The 23,992-nt window shown below is 42.4% G+C and overlaps 1 protein-coding gene across 1 annotated transcript in view; it reads left to right on the plus strand.

Annotated features, from left to right (window-relative positions):
- Positions 1-23,992, plus strand: part of LOC134227377 (uncharacterized) — a 317,006-nt gene that overhangs the window by 241,753 nt on the left and 51,261 nt on the right. Inside the window, 5 exon segments of the mRNA XM_062708795.1 lie at positions 11,927-12,256; positions 12,460-12,627; positions 12,769-12,927; positions 13,401-13,477; positions 13,762-13,860. Coding sequence (XP_062564779.1) covers positions 11,927-12,256; positions 12,460-12,627; positions 12,769-12,927; positions 13,401-13,477; positions 13,762-13,860 — 833 coding nt within the window.

Raw genomic sequence — 23,992 nt, forward strand, 5'->3', positions numbered from 1 at the left:
CTCAATAAAAATCGCAGCTCGTAATTTTTTAAATTATTTTAATTTCCATTGGCTATAGGTTTAGGCTATCAGGTTTCATTTTTTGTATGGATTTACAGCGTTAGGTAATTTGTAAATTGCTCCTAGTCTGGCATCGAATTGTTCATGAATTCTGTTCATGAACCCATCACTGGAAACATCACTGTTTTTGTGTAAGTTTGTACGTTTGAATGGTATATTAGATGTACTGTGCATGCTAAGTGGGACCCGGCAGGTGAAGCAGGCTTGCACCTGAGCGAACAAGAACGAGCTCACTCAGAGTTATAAAACATACAAACACACATGCAGCAAGATAGATTGAATGAATGAGACGACGGCGGCGGAGCTGTGACCAATGATGTGGATGAATTACGCTGGCAGAAAATTAGACTTGCATAAATTTCAACTAATGAGAACGACGAGTGTGCTTCGGGTGGGCCCGCAACTGTGAAGGATAAAAAGGTCCCTTTTATTTACCTCCCACTCAGCAAGTGTCAGCATGGTAGGTTTTGCCACTAGATCGCTTACCAGGCTTAGAGTGAATTTAGAACTATCTTGAAGCATGATACTTGGGCCACGTGAGAATAACTGCTGACTTTCATTACCCATAATAGTGACGGATGGATGCTCAAAAGAATAATTTATAATGCGAACAACAAAGTTGAAGTGTACCGAAGCCACCGCTGTGAGCCTAATTAACACAGACATTGTTTTATCAGAAAAATACCTCGCAGGGATGGTATCTAATTATGCTTTACATGGATGATCACATCAACTCACAACAGGTGTGCTACAATCAGAAAAGAAAAATGTATACTACTTTACATCAAGTCAATTAGGAGAAAATCTATCTTCAAGGATGAATAGAGTCGATAAATAGGATTTGGAAAACATGTTATCGATTCTTTTATAAAAATCCAGCATAACAACCTTCTTAGTATTTTCTCTCCGAACTTGTACAAATCAACAGCAATGGGGACCACACCTATCTAATCTTTACAAGCCAAATACATATTCAGCTATCAGAAAACGTGAGTGGATAAAAGACGCACCTAACAACATACAGCGGAGGAAAAATTGAAACGTTTCATACGTCGTCGCATGCACGATTTCTGCTGCAGACATCGCAAACCCGAAGACGTATGGAGAGCGACAGATTGTCATTCGGTTGCTGAACTTGGCAGGCTGAACCCCGGCTTGATCAAAGTAAGCTGTTTTCTCGAAGACTGCCGCCTCGTCGCTGCATGACAACCACCCACACGCCGGCAGTAGGCAAGGCCTCTTCAGCATCGGTGCTCGTAAATTATGAGGATTTTTCTTTTGGTTCGCTACTTTTTCATTTGACACTTTTTCCTTGCTCCAGTGCTGTTGATGTTGCCCCTGACTGTTGTGAGAATGCTGTCAAACGTGCGACATGACTTACTTTGTCAAAGTTTTGAAACATCAGACGAAGTAAGGAAACGAGACTTGCTCATTTGTCCGATGGTGGAAAATTGAAACACAAGCAAACTAGAAATTCATGGAGGAAATAGTTACCCACATAAAACAGAACTTCAAAACAAAGTATATCAAACATGAAAGTAGTAAAAAGCAGTTCGTTTTTTCAGCTTTGAGCAAGTTTTGAATCGAAACTCGGATACCTAAGTATTTTAATGGAAAGTTTGCATTAGGTATATTACTAAATAAATTTACATTCTCTCCAAATAAACTCAATAAGTTTGCTGTACTGCAAATAAAAATTTGCATGGACATATTAGCCAAAACAGTTGGAAGCAATAGTAATACGGAAGGGTTCAAACTCCGGTCCATTCTGCTTCTAAATCCAGATACTTTAAAATTTAACTTTGTTGATTCGTAAATAAGTTAGTTATCTGTTTAGTGACATCTAGTTACGTCGTCGCTAATAGTATATAAAGCACACGATCGAGACATACCCAATAGTTTCCAAGTAGAAACTTAAATTGATTGCACCCTGAGCTTGAGCTTGATGACCGCACAATTCGTAGTGGATACTCCGTAATTGATCGGATAATTAGAATAATCAAAATTTCACAGGGAATCAAGAACATATGGAATCCAACGGCAATGGGCACTGATTGAGAATTGAAGATATCTTAGGGTCAATCACGGCGCCGGCCACGTCCTTACGGCCATCTGAGCACCGAAGGAATGTTGTGTGACATCTGTTGCAACTAGAGATCGAGGACACCTCTGTATCTCCACAGTTGTCACGGGAGGAATTGTCATAAGTGGGACAGGTTAAGTAATTACGTTCACCTTTGTAAATGATGCGATCACCTTTGTAAATGATAAAAATAGTTACCGCCATCGGGGGTGACAATGGGTCTGGGGGTTGAGAATGGGTCATTGCTCTCACCGCCAGTCTGGAGGTTCTAGAGCAAAATCGTTTAAAAGATCTTTTGTATTTTAGTCTTCTTGCCCTCAGATATATTCAATCTATTTTACTAGCTAAGTACCTACGAGCACGTGCAACTCATCCTCAGTGTTGGTAAAATCACTCATAAATTTCAATCAACGAGCGCTCCCGTGCGAACGAAATCGTCTGCGATTTTAAGGAATGCATCACGCTTGAATTTTTCATGCTAAAACGCATCATTTCACTCATTTGCCAAAAAATCATTTTGGTTTAAAAACGCATTTGAAATCACTGGGGGGGTAATTTATTGCTTATACATAAAAGAGTGTCTAATATTTTATGCGACAAACGTCAATTCACTGTTTTTAATCAAGGAGAACAAAAGAAAACCTACGATGATTCAAATGGATGATTCAACTCATCCATGAGTTTTTAGGTGCTGAGTTGGGTGCGTTTCAACTCACGCTTGATTTTAATCATCCATGAGTTTTGAGATTTTGAGTTTTTACCAACACTGCAGTCATCCTCAAGCTGATCAGCGTCGTCTGTACAAATCGCACTTTTCCAGACAAGTGGAGGAAAACCTATCCACAAGAATAGTGTCGTTGGTCGGGATGTTTCAAAGATCAGACTGATTTCCCTAACGTCCTGCGCATCAACGCCCGGCATTATCGGCAGTATGCTTGCTTTTTAAAGATCTCCCTTACCGAACGGACGTTTCAGGTGCTGATTGGCGGCACCGCTTCCAATGAATTTGGCGAGAAGACTGGTGTACCCCAAGGGTCGGTTTTGGCAGTGACCCTCTTTCTCATTGGCATAAACGGGATCTTCTTTGTAGTGCATTAATTGAGGTACCCCCTCCTGAAAGTAGGCTTCCAGGCCAGGAAAGAAAAATTCCAAACCCTTGAATCTTTTAAAAGTAGGCTTCCACACCTCTTGATAAGATGCTTCTGAGCCACTTGTAAGACTTTCGAGCCACTTAAAGGGAGGCTTCTGAGCCTCTTGAATGAAGGCTTCCGAACTTCTTGAAAGGTGGCTTCCGAGCATCTTGAAAGAAGACTCCCGAGCCTCTTGAAAGGAGGCTTTCGAGCCTCTTGGAAGGAGGCTTGAGCCTTCTTGGAAGGAGGCTGAGCCTCTTGGAAGGAGGCTTCCAAGCCTCTTGGAAGGAGGCTTCTGAGCCTCTTGGAAGGAGGCTTCCGAGGCCTCTTGGAAGGAGGCTTCCGAGGCCTCTTGGAAGGAGGCTGAGGCCTCTTGGAAGGAGGCTTCTGAGCCTCTTGGAAGGAGGCTTGAGGCCTCTTGGAAGGAGGCTTGGAGCCTCTTGAAAGGAGGCCTGAGCATCTTGGAAGGAGGCTCTGAGCATCTTGAAAGGAGGTTTCTGAGCATCTTGAAAGGAGGCTTGAGCCTCTCTTGGAAAGGAGGCTTCTGAGCCTCTTGAAAGGAGGCTTCCTGAGCCTCTTGAAAGGAGGCTTCCGAGCCTCTTGGAAGGAGGCTTCTGAGCCTCTTGGAAGGAGGCTCTGAGCCTCTTGGAAGGAGGCTTCTGAGCCTCTTGGAAGGAGGCTTCTGAGCCTCTTGAAAGGAGGCCTGAGCCTCTTGAAAGGAGGCTTCTGAGTCTCTTGAAGGAGGCTTCCTGAGTCTCTTGGAAGGAGGCTTCCTGAGTCTCATGGAAGGAGGCGTCTGAGTCTCATGGAAGGAGGCTTCCTGAGCCTCTTGAAAGGAGGCTTCCAGGCCTCTTGAAAGGAGGCTTCTGAGCCTCTTGAAAGGAGGCTGAGCCTCTTGGAAGGAGGCTCTGAGCCTCTTGGAAGGAGGCTCCTGAGCCTCTTGGAAGGAGGCTTGAGCCTCTTGAAAGGAGGCTTCCTGAGCCTCTTGAAAGGAGGCTTCTGAGCCTCTTGGAAGGAGGCTCTGAGCCTCTTGGAAGGAGGCTTCTGAGCCTCTTGGAAGGAGGCCTGAGCCTCTTGGAAGGAGGCTTCCTGAGCCTCTTGGAAGGAGGCTTCTGAGCCTCTTGGAAGGAGGCTTCTGAGCCTCTTGAAAGGAGGCTCTGAGCCTCTTGAAAGGAGGCTTCTGAGTCTCTTGGAAGGAGGCTTCCTGAGTCTCATGGAAGGAGGCGTCTGAGTCTCATGGAAGGAGGCTCTGAGCCTCTTGAAAGGAGGCCTGAGCCTCTTGAAAGGAGGCTCTGAGCCTCTTGAAAGGAGGCCTGAGCCTCTTGGAAGGAGGCTTCTGAGCCTCTTGGAAGGAGGCCTGAGCCTCTTGGAAGGAGGCTTCTGAGCCTCTTGGAAGGAGGCTTCCTGAGCCTCTTGAAAGGAGGCTTGAGCCTCTTGAAAGGAGGCTTCTGAGCCTCTTGAAAGGAGGCCTGAGCCTCTTGAAAGGAGGCTCTGAGGCCTCTTGAAAGGAGGCCTGAGCCTCTTGAAAGGAGGCCTGAGCCTCTTGAAAGGAGGCTTCCTGAACCTCTTGAAAGGAGGCTTCTGAGCCTCTTGAAAGGAAGCCTGAGCCTCTTGAAAGAAGGCTTGAGCCACTTGAAAGGAGGCTTCTGAGCCACTTGAAAGGAGGCTTCCTGAGCCACTTGAAAGGAGGCTTCTGAGCCACTTGAAAGGAGGCTTGAGCTACTTGAAAGGAGGCTTCTGAGCCTCTTGAAAGGAGGCTTGAGCCTCTTGAAAGGAGGCTTGAGCCTCTTGAAAGGAGGCTCTGAGGCCTCTTGAAAGGAGGCTTCAGAGCCTCTTGATAGGAGGCTTCCAGGCCTCTTGAAATGTGGCTCTGAGCCTCTTGAAAGGAAGCTCTGAGCCTCTTGAAAGGAGGCTCTGAGCCTCTTGAAAGGAGGCTTCCAGCCTCTTGAAAGGAGGCTTCTGAGCCTCTTGAAAGGAGGCTCTGAGCCTCTTGAAAGGAGGCCTGAGCCTCTTGAAAGGAGGCTTCCTGAGTCTCTTGAAAGGAGGCTCTGAGTCTCTTGAAAGGAGGCTTGAGGCCTCTTGAAAGGAGGCTCTGAGCCTCTTGAAAGGAGGCTTCTGAGCCTCTTTGAAAGGAGGCTTCCTGAGCCTCTTGAAAGGAGGCTTCTGAGCCTCTTGAAAGGAGGCTTCCAGGCCTCTTGAAAGGAGGCCTGAGCCTCTTGAAAGGAGGCTCTGAGCCTCTTGAAAGGAGGCTTCTGAGCCTCTCTTGAAAGGAGGCTTCCTGAGCCTCTTGAAAGGAGGCTCTGAGCCTCTTGAAAGGAGGCTCTGAGCCTCTTGAAAGGAGGCTCGAGCCTCTTGAAAGGAGGCCTGAGCCTCTTGAAAGGAGGCTTCTGAGCCTCTTGAAAGGAGGCTTCTGAGCCTCTTGAAGGAGGCTTCTGAGCCTCTTGAAAGGAGGCTTCTGAGCCTCTTGAAAGGAGGCTTCTGAGCCTCTTGAAAGGAGGCTCTGAGCCTCTTGAAAGGAGGCTTTGAGCCTCTTGGAAAGGAGGCCTGAGCCTCATGAAAGGAGGCTCTGAGCCTCTTGAAAGGAGGCTTCCTGAGCCTCTTGAAAGGAGGCTTCTGAGCCTCTTGAAAGGAGGCCTGAGCCTCTTGAAAGGAGGCCTGAGCCTCTTGAAAGGAGGCTCTGAGCCTCTTGAAAGGAGGCTTCCAGGCCTCTTGAAAGGAGGCCTGAGCCTCTTGAAAGGAGGCTTCTGAGCCTCTTGAAAGGAGGCTTCTGAGCCTCTTGAAAGGAGGCTTCTGAGCCTCTTGAAAGGAGGCTTCTGAGCCTCTTGAAAGGAGGCTCTGAGCCTCTGAAAGGAGGCTTCTGAGCCTCTTGAAAGGAGGCCTGAGCCTCTTGAAAGGAGGCTCTGAGCCTCTTGAAAGGAGGCTCTGAGGCCTCTTGAAAGGAGGCTTCTGAGCCTCTTGAAAGGAGGCTCTGAGCCTCTTGAAAGGAGGCCTGAGCCTCTTGAAAGGAGGCTTGAGCCTCTTGAAAGGAGGCCTGAGCCTCTTGAAAGGAGGCTCTGAGCCTCTTGAAAGGGAGGCTCTGAGCCTCTTGAAAGGAGGCCTGAGCCTCTTGAAAGGAGGCTTCCGGGCCTCTTGAAAGGAGGCTCTGAGCCTCTTGAAAGGAGGCCTGAGCCTCTTGAAAGGAGGCCTGAGCCTCTTGAAAGGAGGCCTGAGCCTCTTGAAAGGAGGCTTGAGGCCTCTTGAAAGGAGGCTCTGAGCCTCTTGAAAGGAGGCTTCCTGAGCCTCTTGAAAGGAGGCTCTGAGCCTCTTGAAAGGAGGCCTGAGCCTCTTGAAAGGAGGCTTCTGAGCCTCTTGAAAGGAGGCTTCTGAGCCTCTTGAAAGGAGGCTTCCAGGCCTCTTGAAAGGAGGCTTGAGCCTCTTGAAAGGAGGCCTGAGCCTCTTGAAAGGAGGCTGAGCTCTTGAAAGGAGGCTTCTGAGCCTCTTGAAAGGAGGCTTCTGAGCCTCTTGAAAGGAGGCTTCCTGAGCCTCTTGAAAGGAGGCTCTGAGCCTCTTGAAAGGAGGCCTGAGCCTCTTGAAAGGAGGCTCTGAGCCTCTTGAAAGGAGGCTCTGAGCCTCTTGAAAGGAGGCTTCCTGGCCTCTTGAAAGGAGGCTTCCAGCCTCTTGAAAGGAGGCTTCTGAGCCTCTTGAAAGGAGGCTCTGAGCCTCTTGAAAGGAGGCTCCTGAGCTCTTGAAAGGAGGCTCTGAGCCTCTTGAAAGGAGGCTTGAGCCTCTTGAAAGGAGGCTTCTGAGCCTCTTGAAAGGAGGCTCTGAGCCTCTTGAAAGGAGGCTTCCTGAGCCTCTTGAAAGGAGGCCTGAGCCTCTTGAGGGGAGGCTTCCTGAGCTCTTGAAAGGAGGCTTCTGAGCCTCTTGAAAGGAGGCTTCCTGAGCCTCTTGAAAGGAGGCTCTGAGCCTCTTGAAAGGAGGCTACTGAGCCTCTTGAAAGGAGGCTACTGAGCCTCTTGAAAGGAGGCCTGAGCCTCTTGAAAGGAGGCTTCCTGAGCCTCTTGAAAGGAGGCTCTGGAGCCTCTTGAAAGGAGGCTCTGAGTTTCTTGAAAGGGAGGCTTCTGCGCCTCTTGAAAGGAGGCTTCCTGAGCCTCTTGAAAAGTGGCTTGAGCATCTTGAAAGAAGGCTTCCAGGCCTCTTGAAAGGAGGCTCTGAGCCTCTTGAAAGGAGGCTCTGAGCCTCTTGAAAGGAGGCCTGAGCCTCTTGAAAGGAGGCTTGAGTCTTTGATAGAAGGGTTCTGAGCCTCTTGAAAGGGACTCTGAGCCTCTTTAAAGAAGGTTTCAGGCCTCTTGAAAGGAGGCTTCCTGAGCCTCTTGAAAGGAGGCTCTGAGCCTCTTGAAAGGAGGCTCTGAGCCTCTTGAAAGGAGGCTCTGAGCCTCTTGAAAGAAAGCCTGAGCCTCTTGAAAGGAGGCTTCTGAGCCTCTTGAAAGGAGGCTCTGAGCCTCTTGTAAGGAGGCTTTGAGCCTCTTGTAAGGAGGCTTCTGAGCCTCTTGAAAGGAGGCTTCTGAGCCTCTGTAAGGAGGCTCTGAGCTCTTGTAAGGAGGCTTTGAGCCTCTTGTAAGGAGGCCTGAGCCTCTTGTAAGGAGGCTCTGAGCCTCTTTGTAAGGAGGCTTCTGAGCTCTTGTAAGGAGGCTTCTGAGCCTCTTGTAAGGAGGCTCTGAGCCTCTTGTAAGGAGGCTTCCTGAGCCTCTTGTAAGGAGGCTCTGAGCCTCTGTAAGGAGGCTTCTGAGCCTCTTGTAAGGAGGCTTCTGAGCCTCTTGTGGGAGGCTTCTGAGCCTCTTGTAAGGAGGCTTCTGAGGCCTCTTGTAAGGAGGCTTCTGAGCCTCTTGTAAGGAGGCTCTGAGCCTCTTGTAAGGAGGCTTCCAGGCCTCTTGTAAGGAGGCTTCCTGAGGCCTCTTGTAAGGAGGCTGAGCCTCTTGAAAGGAGGCTGAGGCCTCTTGAAAGGAGGCTTGAGGCCTCTTGAAAGGAGGCTTCCTGAGCCTCTTGAAAGGAGGCCTGAGCCTCTTGAAAGGAGGCCTGAGCTCTTGAAAGGATGCCTGAGCCTCTTGAAAGGAGGCTTGAGCCTCTTGAAGGAGGCTTGAGCTCTTGAAAGGAGGCTCTGAGCTCTTGAAAGGAGGCTTCCTGAGCCTCTTGAAAGGAGGCTCTGAGCCTCTTGAAAGGAGGCTCTGAGCCTCTTGAAAGGAGGCTTCTGAGCCTCTTGAAAGGAGGCTACTGAGCCTCTTGAAAGGAGGCCTGGAGCCTCTTGAAAGGAGGCTTCCGAGCCTCTTGAAAGGATGCTCTGAGCCTCTTGAAAGGATGCTTCTGAGCCTCTTGAAAGGATGCTCTGAGCCTCTTGAAAGGATGCTTCTGAGCCTCTTGAAAGGAGGCCTGAGCCTCTTGAAAGGAGGCTTCCTGAGCTCTTGAAAGGAGGCTCTGAGCCTCTTGAAAGGAGGCTTCTGAGCCTCTTGAAAGGAGGCTTCTGAGGCCTCTTGAAAGGAGGCTTCCTGAGCCTCTTGAAAGGAGGCTTCCTGAGCCTCTTGAAAGGAGGCTCTGAGCCTCTTGAAAGGAGGCCTGAGCCTCTTGAAAGGAGGCCTGAGCCTCTTGAAAGGAGGCTCTGAGCCTCTTGAAAGGAGGCTTCCTGAGCCTCTTGAAAGGAGGCTCTGAGCCTCTTGAAAGGAGGCTTCCTGAGCCTCTTGAAAGGAGGCTTGAGCCTCTTGAAAGGAGGCCTGAGCCTCTTGAAAGGAGGCTTGAGCCTCTTGAAAGGAGGCTTCGAGCCTCTTGAAAGGAGGCCTGAGCCTCTTGAAAGGAGGCTTCCTGAGCCTCTTGAAAGGAGGCTTCCGAGCCTCTTGAAAGGAGGCTTGAGTCTCTTGAAAGGAGGCTTGAGCCTCTTGAAAGGAGGCTTCTGAGCCTCTTGAAAGGAGGCTTCTGAGCCTCTTGAAAGGAGGCTTCCGAGCCTCTTGTACCAAACTGACTATCGCTGACTGACGCTGAACCAAACTGACGCCGTTCCAAACTGACTATTTACAAAACGCTCATTAGACCGGTAGTTCTCTTACGGACACGAGGCCAAGAACCAACTCGCGTTTGTAGTTTTCGAAGGAAGAGTGCTGCGTACCATCTATGGTGGGGTGCAGATGGTGGAGGAGTGGAATGAACCACGAGTTGCATCAGTTGTTGGGAGAACCATCTATCGTTCACACCGCGAATATCGGAAGACTGCGGTAGACTGGAGTGGGCACGTAGCCAGAATGTCGGGTAGTAATCTGGTGAAAGTAATTCTTGACAACGATCCGATCCGATCAACATGATTTCCACCTCAAGGGATCAGTGTTCACAAACTTCATGCATTTTTCCTCTTTTGTATACAAAATATTGATGCAGATTCTCAAATCGATGCTATATATACTGATCTCAAATCAGCCTTTGACCGAGTGGATCACAAGATATTACTTGCAAAACTGGACAAGCTGGGAATTTCTTCTAATTTCGTTGGCTGGATGGAATTCTACTTTACCAACCGTAAACCCATAATCATTCATCGGAATTCTTCACGAATAAGTCCACCGGACACTACGGTCAATCCTACATAACTGATCATATTCGTGTCCTGGTGTTATCCTCGATTCAGCTTTGTCATACCGACTCCACTATGAAAGCATTATATCCAAAGCCAACAGGCAGCTGGGATTTATTTTCAAACTGACTAGCGAATTTTGGGATCCTCTATGTCTCCGGTCATTAAACTGTGCACTAGTGCGCTCAACATTGGAATCGTGCACCGTTATATGGTGTCCATATCAGGCGTCGGGATTTCGAGATTTGAGGCTATTCAAAGAAAGTTTGTCGGACAAGCACTTCGAATCTTCCTTGACGTGATCCGCAGAATCTACCGCCCTACGAAGATCGTTGCAGGCTACTGGGGCTGCAGACATTGAAAGAAAGAGGATATATTAGCTAAGCGGTTTTCGCTGGAAAATTGTTGTTTGGCGATATGGACTGCGCTGAAGTATTGGGAAATTTGAACATCTACGCACCCGAGAGAAGTATATGTCAGCGTGGTTTTCTGCAGCTTGAACAACGTCATGCGGAATATAGCCATCATGATCCAATCCACTTCATATCCTCCAAATTTAACCAAGTATTCCACGTTTTTGAATTCAATCATTCCTGTGCTGCTTTTTAACGTCGTTTACAGGCTAGGGGCATATTACCGATTCAGGGAGATTCTGTCCAACGATTTTAAAGTTTTTCAACGGTGTTATATAATATTTTTTTCGATTGCTGTCGCCCGCAACATCCTGACGTACCCTGATGACTATAATAGTAAAACTACGAATCTTAGTTTTAAGTTTTATTATATGTACCACAAATTGTAATGCTTGTGAAAAGAAATGTGGTTTTTACGCCTGTATGAGCAAGACATGTATTGATGGTCTGCTCAAAATTGCTTTTCCTCATCTTAAGGCTTCATTAGGCAAACGCAGATGAAGTTATTAGAAATAAAATGAAAAATGAAATATGACCCGTTCGGCCAAATGGGGTTTTCTGCCAAACGATTCGTTCGGCCAAACGTCTTTCGGCCTTACGAGTTTTTCGGGCCAAACAATTCCCGGCCTTCGGGCACATAGGGAAGAGCGATCTCTCGTTCATTATGTCGTTATTGTCACAGAACATTGCGAGAAGCACTATGTTTTCGCTTTTTTTTACAACGGCATCCCATGATGCGCCCATAGTCCGAGCTGTCGGATCTGATCTTTGCATTCAATTGTTAGCCATCCGTCTTCTGTTGGTGGTAACGAAATCGGGTGGAAGATAATTTGCAGAATCTCAATGGACTGCAAATATGGCGACATACACAAGAAAACAACTTTTATATTCTACACAGGGCATTCTGGTCCTTGTTCGAAAGTAAATAAATGAATTAAACAATGATTTCGAGGAAATGCTGTTTCTCAACGCTAATATAAATAGCAGATCATCTTAATTTGGTTAAGAATGTTTAATACAACTTGCCCAAACAGATATCTCATACTTGAATTAATTATATTCCTTACATTCCATCGATTCTCCGGCAGGCTACACCAATTACAAACAGAGGGTGTGAGTAATCGCTCTGGAATGTGAATCAATTTGTCGCCTCTGCTATTTTCCCATTCGACTGGTTCACGACGACCGACGAGCACATGTCTTCAGCTGGAAGAGTGATTATGAAATTAAGATCCTTTCGAATTCCAATTGCATTCCCAGGCGGTAGATGTGTAAGACTATTTGTATCTTGACGTTCGCAATCATTCCAAATATGGGACATGTGTGCATGCATTCCGATCCAGCCCCCCGATGATGATGTTGATGATGATGATGATGATGATGATGATGATGATGATGCTTATGTTGCTTTAATAGGACGAAAATCGTTCAACGTCACGTTTCCAGAAGGACGAAGCAAGTTTACCAACGCTGTTTGTATTTCAATTAGCGTGATTGTTGGGTGATGGTACGTTTACCGTAATTGAGAACAAACTCCTCCAATTTGAACTCGTTTTTTTCAATCAGGATGCAGAAATGTGAATGCATGTTCTCGTATGTTGTTTCGCCGTCAGTGTGATTAACATATTCATTTTTCTCTTCCAACTAGTTCCAGATGAGACAGTGAAGGTGCTGAGGAGCGAAAAAGTCGAACTGACATGCCCGATCGACGTCGATACCTGCGGCGAGCTGCACTCGCTCAAATGGTTCAAAGGCACCGATCGCATCGCGGTCGTCTCCGGTGACGGCGAGGTGGCCAAGGTTGAGGGCAGCTACAACGATCGGCTCTCCCTGGCCCACGAAAATAAGCGAAGTCGGCTCATCTTCAAGAACGTGGAAATTTCCGACGAAGATACATATCTGTGTGAAACCACATTTTTAGAGCCCTCCGAGGCGTGTGAAAACTCGGGAGCATATAGTATAGCACTAAATGTTTATGGTGAGTGTTGTACTCAAACTAGAATGCAAAGGTCGTAAGCCTTTAAATTGAGTTATGCTTCTTTTAATATTAATTTAATTAGATCATATTTGAACCTTACTTCCACTTCCATCATCTGAAATAAGTTATGCATAATTAATTTTCTTATGATTATTTCAAATTAATAAAGTAACTTGTCGCTCATCATGATATTCTATTTCCAGCCATTCCTTCTGTAATAGCACTCCAGGATGGCAGTAGGAATAGTATTAAGAACGGTTCTCACATTGGACCAATGCGGGAGGGTCAGGATCTGCAAGTCGTTTGCGAAGTATACGGCGCCCGTCCAGCACCTGTGATAAGTTGGCATCGGTCGGGAAGTGTTGTTAGAGGTAAGCTTGCTCGAACATGTTGTCCGGTTTGGCCCTTTGTTGCCAAATTAGGATTCCAAAACGTTAGCGCCAATATGTTGGACACGACACGACATTACAAAATCAATGCATGTTTCCCTTTTTGTCGCCATCGTTTTACAGATTCTCAAATTGTGGAGGATCATAATGGGCTGTTTACAGTGAAGTCAACGTTATCGCTTACCCTCTCGCGCCAGGAACTGGGCGCCACCTACATTTGCCGCGTTGAGATGAAAGAGTTGTCGCTGGTTGTTGATAATCTTTTTCATATCGATTTACAAGGTAAGTGCACCGGTGTCCGTTATTGCTTGAATAGCTGCTAAGCTCGTTCGATAGGTGATAAAAATCTGCTTTCATCATTATTTATACATTGCCCGAGCAAGAACAGTTATCAGAATGTGCTCTCCAAGAAGTTAAAGTACGTTATTTTAATCATGATTTTTTTTTTCAATTTTTATTATTTACCCTTTTAACTTATCAAAACATCCATGGGAAAGGCATATTTTTAAAAGAATAACTTGTACGATTTCATTCAATTTCCTTTCATTTATGTAATGCTCTTGCTTGACTCAACCGAATATGATTAGTGCTAATTTGATTATCGTTAATACATGACTGTTAGGTGTTAAATCTCATTATAACAAAAGAAATTTCAGATAATCAAAATTAGATTCCAGTTTATTTTCGTTTTCTGCTTGGGCATGTTTTCACTTCCGTTCGGCGTATTCACATTCTACTTCTGTTTTTTTCCACAGTGAGACCTACAAAGATCAATTTATCGGGTGTCGAACATCACACCGTTCAAGGCACCAAAGTTCTACTCCAGTGTCAGGTAAGCGAAAACCAGTCAGGCGGAAAACGTCCGTTTTCCCGATAGGACCGCTTCTCTTTTTCTGGTCCACCTTAACACCCGATTCGCTCATTGTATCCTTTAACGATTGCGTGCCGAAAGGCAAGTGAATTGAATAAATTTGAATAATTAAATTTACTTTTACACCTTTTCTCACTCCTGTTCCCACTGTGATGTGTATGTTTGCATGTGTACTCAACATCATCAACTTGATGCTTCCTGTTTCCTATCTGCCGCCACCGTTTGGCACCGATTCCGATCCGAAGGTGAGCGGCGCTAGGCCGGCGGCCAACATGACGTGGTACAACTCGACAAGGCTGATACCGGACGAAATGAACGGAATCACCTCTGTCACCACACAAACGGTAAGTAGCCACTATCCTACGGTGGGCAAGGCAGAACTGGCACCTGCCTGGTGGTGGGTGGGTTCGGTGGCCATAAACGTAAATATGATGGGGCTTGGTGGAACGACTTTCAAAACGACGACCAACAACACCGACGCCACCAGTAATAATGACAGTCGATTCGCTCGCTTTGCGGCTCGGGCTTTTCTGGGGAGAAACGGAATTATCGCAATGAATGGCTTTAACAGGTGCTTAAAGTTGGGCTTTTATTGTTGCAATGTGGTCGAGCCTGTGAAGTACGTTCTATGGGGTTTTATTACTCTTAGTGGGTTCGGGTGAGAATATTTGCTTTCTCATTAATTCGAATGTGCCGTTAGGGTGCTTTGCTTGGAGGAGCATGACACTTTGATGCCTTTTGCCAGTTGAAACTTGTAACGTTCATATTATTGCTGATATCGGATCAATATGCTTTACTGCATAGCTAATGCGATGTGATGGTTTTCTGTTATGATCAATCGAAAAAAAATATGCGGTAAACTAAATACATCCCAGAACTCTTGTTACTCTCGCATTACAATTAATATAAGAGAAGCATAATCAGTTAGTTAAGTACGTTTATATAATCGAGAATATTATTTATAATTTGGCATCAGTAGTAAGAACTATAATTGGAGGGGATAATCAGTCGCTTAGCTTAGACTGACTGTACATATCAATTGTTTGCTACTCTGTGATTGATCGGACTGGTGCGAATTGCATTTAAATCAAAGTGAATAGTGGTTGGGATTTACCATCTATTCTCGTAGTGCACGGAAGGGAAGAAATTTGTGTTAGTTGGGTGGGGTAATCAGAAACATAGATCAGGATTCACCAAGGAAAGTGACGTGGCCTGCATATACAACTTCTATACAACAGTATAAGCATTTCCATATATTGTTCAATTGTTCATCTTTCGAGGATAAACAATCAATTGCTCAAAGTGAGCGATTGGTCATATGAATTTTGGATTATGAGCCAGCGTCATAATTTCTTTAGCGTAAGGAAAGTAGAAAAGAACTGAGATTAAAATTGAAAATAAGGAGATATTTACGGCTGTTCAACCACATTGGTGGTAATCGGAAAGCTAATGTCAATCAGCAACTCTTATTTTATCTCAACTAGAGGTTAAATAAAAATACGCAGTCAGACAAATTTTGTTGATGAGTATTTTTTTATTAAGTCGTTTACCCTTATCGATTCCATTATTGCAATTGTAATGCATTGTCTTAAAAGCACGAGCAAAATTTATTGCCGTTTACATAAAAGAAGAAGTGTGTTGAAAAAAACTGCAGCAACAGAAAGTTTGTAAATCGCTGAATGTGTAGCAAGGACTAATACAAAAGTGGCAAGGACTAAGATAAACTGTTGCGATAATTTCGATGATAGTGGTTAACAATCAATGTGTCGAGAGGGATCCGATAAGGACATGTTATCAAATTGGAATTGCTTTTCTTAATTCACTGTACGTTATTTTTTTTTTCTAGTTTATAATAGATGGATTCAATTTTTAAATTATTTGAAAAAAATGAGTAGAAAATTGACAGCGCTGCTTTTTGCGTCTTACTTGCACTCTTGCACTTCGTCCCATGTAGCATAAAACGAAGCCATTGAAAAAGTCCTTTACATGCATATAATATCAGATCCTTACGTTGTAAACTTTATACAAAATCTGGAATAGAACGAAATTGCTCAAAATTTTGTGTAAAAAGTCCGAAAGAGTTTCCTATTTTCGGAGGATATTCTGAAGATTTTCCGAGGAAATTCGAGAAAAAAAAATCCCGTGGAACAAAAAAAAAAAACATCACGCGGAAATTCGATAATAAATACACCCGATTCTGTATTCACACGGATTTTTTTTACACGGCCGTGTTTTTGCAAAGAAGAAATCATAAAACTTTTTTCATACGGATTTTCAAATTTCGAACTGAAAACTTTTTTTTACACGGAACGCATCCCTTGTAAAAAAAGAATCGAGTGTATGAAAGAATTTCCCAAAGCACTAGGGAGAATATTTCGAGGAAATTGGAAAGAAATATATAGGCAATGAAATAGTTACATTATCCAATACAGCGGTTGTATGACATTTTCCAGAAAGTCATTTGCCAGAAGGCCTTTTGCCAGAATCAATTTGCCAGAATGGACCATTCCCCAGAAAGACGTTTGCCAGAATGCACCATTCCCCAGAAAGCCATTCGCCAGAATGTACCATTCCCCAGAATGCACCATTGCCCAGAATTGGTTGTCACATATTTGTCATGCGCGCGTTTGCCCAGTATGCGCAATAATTCTTAACGCCATGAACTTCAGGCATAACTATGATCAGCGTTAAAAGAGAGGGTCATTTGGCGTAAGGGACATTTTTTATAATTTTGCTTTGTTATTGTTGTATAGTTGTTTTCTACTGAGGAATATACTTAGGTCGATAATAGAATTGAAAATACCTAATCTGTACATAAGACGTATCCATACATAAGCCGAGTATAGCAGCTTGCCCGGATTAAGGCAAAAATGGCGGATGTGATCCTTTCTTTCAAATAGGTGTTTGCCCGGATTAAGGCAATGGTGGGTGTGATCCCTTCTTTCAAAATAGGTACATACCCGGATTAAGGTAATGGTAGATGTGACTCCTTCTTTAAAAATAGGCGCTTGCCCGGATTAACGCAATGGTTGATGTAATTCCTTCTTTAAAAGTAGGCGCTTGTCCAAATTAAAGCAAAAGTGGATGTGATCCCTTCTTTGAAAATAAGCGTTTGTCAGAAATGGTGGATATGATCCATTTATTTAAAAAAAAGGTGCTTGCTCCGATTAAGGCAAGGATAGATGTTATCTTGGTGTCCTCCTTAGCCTAGCGATAAGATGCGCGACTATAAAACAAGACCATGCTGAGGGTGACTGGGTTCGATTCCCGGTGCCGGTCTAGGCAATTTTCGGTTTGGAAATTGTTTGGACTTCCCTGGGCATAAAAGTATCATCGTGTTAGCCTCATGATATACGAATGCAAAAATGGTAACTTGACTTAGAAACCTCACGGTGATTAACTGTGGAAGTACTAAATGAACACTAAGCAGCGAGGCGGCTATGTCCCAGTGGGGATGTAATGCCAATGAAGAAAAAGATGTTATCCCTAGCAGCACATATGTTTCAACTCATATATGACCAGATTCAGTCACAATGAAGTTGCTGTAACCAGTTTCGTCTGATTTGTGCTGCTCGGGATCCTTCTTTAAACGTAGGTGGTTGCCCGTGTCCGTGTTTGAATAAGTTAATTGTGGATATGATTTCTTCTTTACAAGTAAACATTTTTCCTAGACTTGTAGATATAACTTCTTCAATGAAAGCAAATGGTGTCTAGTATGACCACAGATAACAGATATTGAGGCTGGCATCCGATACGCGTGTAAACATCCGCAACTGTTAATTCAAATGTATTTTAAATTGGGACCGCGTTTGGCAATCGATTAGAAATGGCGCAAGGATATTTTTATTGAAAACGCTGCCAGAATTTGACTGTCAAATACATTGGCTGCGTTCGACGGTTGTTAATCCGCTGCGTTCGTATGTACTGCCGCAATCAGTTGAGTAGATGGCAGTAGTGCGCCAACGTATATCAATTCAAAAGTTTACACAGGATTTTCGATGAAATTTGTTCTTGCCTAATCTGTTATCTGTGGTATGACTTAAAATGATATTATCCAATTGTAGATATGATTTAATTTTGAAATGAAGTCTGCGTCTGGAATGAGACGAAGAAATATGATATCCATTCGTAAACAGTTTGTTTGGTATTAGACAAATATGATTTTTTTTGATAAATAGTATCCATCTTTCTGAAAATTGTCTAATATGTTAAATAATCCCTTTTTGTGAAAATTAGTTATCCCACAAATCCCTTTATTATTAAATAATGCCAAATCCACCAAATAATGCAAAATCACTTTCTTTATATATATTTTTTCTATTCTTAAGCCATCAATAATAATTGGAATTTCCAGTTTTACTATTTCTGGGGAATGGTACATTCTGGCAAATGGACTATTCTGGGAAATGGCTTTCTAGCATATGGTCCATTCTGGCAAATGACTTTCTGGCAAAAATCATTTTGGCAAATTGATTCTGGCAAAAAGTGTTGTGGCAAATGTCATACAATCAATACAGCATGTGAAAAAGAATCGGTATTGCCGACAAGCCTCAACTACGTTGAGTACATTGTTAATGGTGAAAGTACAGCTAAATCAGTTTAGGTATGCTGTTAAACAAGTCCAATTATGTGATGATGTACCTGTTGTGAATATATTTTACTACACAAATTCTATAAATGTCTGTTTTTCTATTCATTTTATCTGTTTCTGTATTTTATTTTGTTACGCATGTTACGCATGACTGATGAATCAGACCAAATAATTTGATGTAATGTTTCGTCTATTGAGTTTTTCGGTGGAGTAAAAAAATCACGGAAAAATGACAAGAAATTTTATTTTTCACGTTTGTTTCGTGTCAAATATCATTCTATTAATCGCACGTACTAAATTAAGATCATAAAACCGTTTAGATGGTGCAAAATCAAAGAGCATGCTGTGTAGGACAACATTAACTGGCTAGGCAATATTTATGATCGTGAATGTGAATTCAAGATAAATCGGTTTAAATTAAGGTGAATAGGGGTAATGACGGCTTTGGCAGGTTTTGTTCTATTATTGGCAGAGTTTTTTTATTACTGATTATGCTCAAATTTGGCCAAAACATTCTTTGCATATCAAAGAATATTGTGGCCAAATTTCATAAAATTTGGTCGACAAAAAACCCCCTGCCAATAATAGAACAGAACCTGCCAAAGCCCTATGTTACCCTATATGAATCAATGAATCGCCCACTTTGAGCGTGCGTACAGCGGCACACAAGGAGTTAACTCTGAAATCAGTATGGCGAAAGGCATATAAGGTTCGATTTCTCAAAATTAGGCACCTTGATCGAAACAATATTTGGTAGGCGTAGTAGCGGACACCATCCTTCATAACCGGTACCAAATAGTTTTTCATGAAAAGTTCCTAATTTTGAGAAAACCCGCGTTAGATGTCTTTCGCCATACACATTTCTGGCGGTTAACTCATGCTGGCTATTTTACGCATATACTATAGCGCCTGGATGTGGCAGCGGCGGGTAGAAAATCAGCCACTGCCAATAATTCATTGTTCGAGAATTCGCATAAATGCATATAAACATCATATCCAGTATTTTGCGCTCGATAATGGCTGCCGAGTGAGTGCCATTTTGACATTCAAGAGGTAGAAAATATTTACTTATTTTGATCTATGTAGGCCTTGATAAATTAAATAACATTGGCACTCACCAGATTGCATGAAAAAACAAGACGTCAAAAATTCCCTGCATGTTATTCATGGATTGGTACGTAGTTTTTTCAAGTATTTTTTGTTATGTTTCCATTTTATTTTCTAGGAATATGAAAGACATAATACATCGACAGATGGATAATTATGCAAAGTATCAAGTTATTTGTACTAAAATTCGTAGAGGACACTAAACATATCTAATCTGATTTCGGCCTGTTATCATTGTTTGGAATGAGAACAAATTTATGAATAAATGCTAATCAATTGTTGGGCATGGTTGCTCACAAGCAGAAGATTGTTTATTTATTATACTGATCAATTATAAATTTATAGGCCAAACAAGGGAAGCTTATGCTTAAGCTGAAGAATCACCTGCTCGAAAGTTTCACTTCACTTTTGGTAAAATATTTGTACGTATTCTACGAGTAGAGCGATTTGGGACTGTCCGAATGAAGCGAGGATATCCGTAAGCTCCTATTTGAAATACATAGGCGACTCACGTCCAAGAAGCCGGAATCAATTGACCATACATTACTTTACTCGTAGAATACGACTAAAAATTGGGATTTAGCCCCGCGTTCATACAATGGGTTTTATATCATTGGGTTCCTTGCGTTACTGATAGATTTACGGTTATTTGTATATTTGAAATATCTCTTATATTGTCTTAAGTCACAAAGTCGGTCCATTCACATGAATATATTCTCCATCTAGTTGAAAATCGAGTTGGATTTTTTCCCACGTGTGGCCTTACTTAGAAGTTTGCAATGTGTTTAATGTCGAAATTTGCTAATCAATTGTCTCGTTACGCTGGGATATGGATACTCTGAAGTAGTGCGTAACGGTGTAAATCCGGTCATATCGCCAGGCTCGGTACAACATTGAAGCTGACAATATGACGTCCCTAACCCCGAATCCCAAGGTGTCAGGCGACCCGTGCTGAGGGGATGAATGGCCTGGGGGGTGAAACAATTAGCCAGGCAGTTAACGGAGCCTGTAATGCTGGGTAGACACTCTTCATGTTGCATTACGGAGTAAGATCTACCACACTGTGCTCTAGTTCTTACTATTCTTGTTAATACTTATGAGTGATGGTCGGAAGAGTATGGAACGACTATAATTTGCTTTTAGATGACCCATTTTTTGCTCCTTCTGGATGGAGTCAATGGAGTAAATTGTAAAAACGTAACTCAATCTTAGCCTGGTTTCGAAGCCGACGACATGAATCTCCAAGCTCCAGAGCGCTGATTAATTAGGAAAGAAGCGGATACGAATTTGGTGGATCTGCTGAACCCTCTGACGGATTAGAGCTCTGTGTAAAGGTGAGATTCGGAAATGCCAAACGCAATGAAATCAGATCTCTACACAAAAACGAATTCGAAACTCATAAGAAGAAGCAAAAATATGTTTGAACTTCAGTACCGATGCATGGTCAAAATCAGTATTATCCCACTTATTGTTGAGCTGAAACTGATTGAGGGGCGCGCTTCTGCGAGTTGGTATAAGCCATTTTTCGAGGGGTATGAATAGCGGTACCTTAATCTAAAGAGGCCTTACATTAAGCTTGAGAAATATATGAATAAAAAATGACTACTTCATTTCTTCTCAATAGAAATGGAGCAGAAAGACATGCACTAAACAAATGACACGGGTATACGACAAAAGTTCAATGAAATGGTTCATCCCGAACAAAAAAAAAAATGTCGAAATTTTGTGCATAATCGTTCATCTGTTTGATTAGATTGATGCTAAGGATAATCGGGAAGAAAATGATCGAATGAATCGATTTTGTAATTTGAAAATACTCCTTGCATAGCTTGCACATTTTCAGGGGATGGTATTTTTTCAGAAGCTCTTGAAGCTCAATAATCTTAAGATTCATTGGACAAACGTGCATGTAGAATCGTACAAGAGTAATATAATCCATCAAATGAAAGATTTCCCTTTCGAGAAAAACAATAAAATACTCTTTGGTTGATGATATAAGCACACTACATTGCGATGGAAAGTCATTGTGGTTCAATAAAGAAGCAAAAATATGAGACGCTTTCGAATTCCATATCCGGATTGGTTTAATTGGTGCACGCAGAAAGTTGTGCAGGAGTCGTCCGTAATGTGTCCTTTGTTTCATTTATATTACCCCTAAAAATGAGAAAATATGAGGATAATTACAAATTCCATGCAACTAAAATAATATCCAAAACGTGAATCCTTAGTTCAAGTGAGTTGACGTTTGTTTAGTTTACAAATTATTTTTTATCCACACTCAGGCAAATGAACATACGAAATACATAAGGCAGAAATTATAAATCTACAAGATTATTGAAAATCGTTGAAACATAAGTCTCTCATGTTTTTCATCCAGAGCTCTTCATATTTCATAATTGGAACTATGGCGTTCATTAATTGCATGTAACGAATTTCATAAGACACCTTTCGGTATTTTGTTCAAAGTTGATTTGAAGGAAATCATAAGGCATTTTATGAAAGACATCATGTTCATTTTAAATTACCCTAATTGAAAGGAAAGAGCTTCAGCCAAGAGAATTATGTTCTCACACATTGTAAAGTTTTTCAAGTCGTTCGGTTGAATTTTTCATCGAGGGAGTCTGAAGAAAATATTGAGTTGAAGTGTGCTCAAGTGTCAACGGTGAATAATAAGTGTTTGATAGCAAATTATTAATTGCGCTACCAATTGCGAACAGTTTAATTATAATGTGATGAGCAACTGTTTTCCAGATTTGAAGACTTTTTAGAATGCGTTCGACACCACTTGTTTCTTCATACTCCCTCGATGTCCTTGATACAACCGAAAAACGAATTGGAAATCACGTATGCGTAACCATGAATGAACATTATTATTTTCTGCCATTAAGCACATGGTCAGAATTCGAGAAAATTCTCAATATGCTTGACTTCGAAATTCATAATGTAGCATTATAAATCCAATAATATACAGGAAAATGCAATAATAAATTCGTAAATCTGCATTATGAATTCATTAAGATGTTTCATAGAAATTACGAAATTCATAAGGCATGATTATGGCCTCTAAACGTTACTTTTTCAATTCATAAGGTAGGGTTTTGAATTGACTAATGTCTAGCGTACAGCATTCATAATGTTTCATTGGGATTTCATAAAGGTGCCTTAAGAAAATAATATGTACTGTATTAAACATAAAAATTTAATTCATAAGGAGCCCTTTTGAATTTCAAGTTCAAAACTTGTGGCAAATTTCCAAAAGGCAGAATTATGATATTCGATAGCCAATTTGCCTGAGTGCATAGCAAACTAGATGAGTTCCAATGTTTTCTACCTCTTGGATGTCAAACTGGAGGGAACTCACGCCGCCATTACCGAGCGCAAAATACTGGATAAAAATAAATAGACAGAAAGCTCTCGCCGGATTTTATCCTTCTACCCCTGCATTAAAGATCCTCACTAGACTGCTGAAAAACACACAACCCAGAATGTAGCACAAAGTTAAAATGTCCCTTTTTTCTCTAGATCATAGGAAAGGGAAAAATGATGCACTCGCGAATAAAGTTAGTTAGCACACCACATTTTTTAACACCAGGTGGCGCAGACCGACTCACCGCCAGCCGAAACTTTAAAAAAAATGCAAACGGGCTGTACCAAAAATTGACGTCTGTATTCGCGCACGGCCCACTACGATCTTCTTCAAGAATTCCTTCGGATACCACCGAATAATCCATTCCCTATGAAATTTTTTCAGTTTTTCCTTAGAAATTTTCTTCAAGAATTCTTTCCACAATTCTAGGTCAAATTTTAGGCATTTTCGAACGAAATTCTAACGAAATTTTCAAAAGGAACGTCGGAAGGAATTTTCGACATTCTTAAATTTCTCCAAGAATTCTTTTGGACATTCTTTGAGAAGTCTTTCGGAATTTCCTTCAGGGATTTCTCTAAAAAATCCTCCGGAAATTACTTCGGAAATTAATCCGGAGAAATTCAAAGAATCTCTTCCTACAGTCTTCGAAGGGATTTCTTGAAAGAAGAATGGAACAATTGGAAGAATTCCTTAAATAAATTCCGAATTGATTTTTTTTTTCGCGAATATCTATGGAAGGAATTCCTTCTGAAATTCCTTCAAGAATACCTATGGAAGTTGTTTCAGGAATATCTTAAAAATTCCTTTAGGAGAAATCTTTCGGAATTTTTCAAAAGAATTTCTTCGAAAAAACAATTTTTTGGAAAATTCATTCAGAAATTCCTGTAGCGATTCCTTTGATCATTCCTTTACGAAATGATTCATGAATTTCTTTGGAAATCTCTTTCATAATACTTTGCTCGTAGCAGCTTGTATTGAAATGAAAATTGAAGTTTTCGAATAAAAGTATGATTTGTCTGAATGCATTGCAACTTGATCAAAGCAATCGACTTCTGACTATGCCACTCTTTATTTTAATTTGAGCAGAACGAAACTGACAAAAGAGACAAAAAGGATTAAAAAAAATATTTACTATAGAGATGAGTGACGTTTAACGGTCGCACACTGATGTGCAATTCGGCATGTGTAAATACATGTTTGTTTTCCTTCTGCTCATAACCTCAAAATTGATCGAGGCATCACAATGGTTGCGAAGGAGGCAAAAATATATGGAAATATACTCATTTTTACCCAAACTTTGCTGAGTAGCACCATCTAGGAGTGTTTGTTTTCCTTTTATCGCCACTCACACATTCGGACGTGAGAATCTCAATTGATACATGAAGCGCAGAGATTTCAATTCTGCATCTTC

The sequence above is a fragment of the Armigeres subalbatus genome, chromosome 3, assembly GCF_024139115.2.
Source record: "Armigeres subalbatus isolate Guangzhou_Male chromosome 3, GZ_Asu_2, whole genome shotgun sequence".
Classification (NCBI taxonomy): domain Eukaryota; kingdom Metazoa; phylum Arthropoda; class Insecta; order Diptera; family Culicidae; genus Armigeres; species Armigeres subalbatus.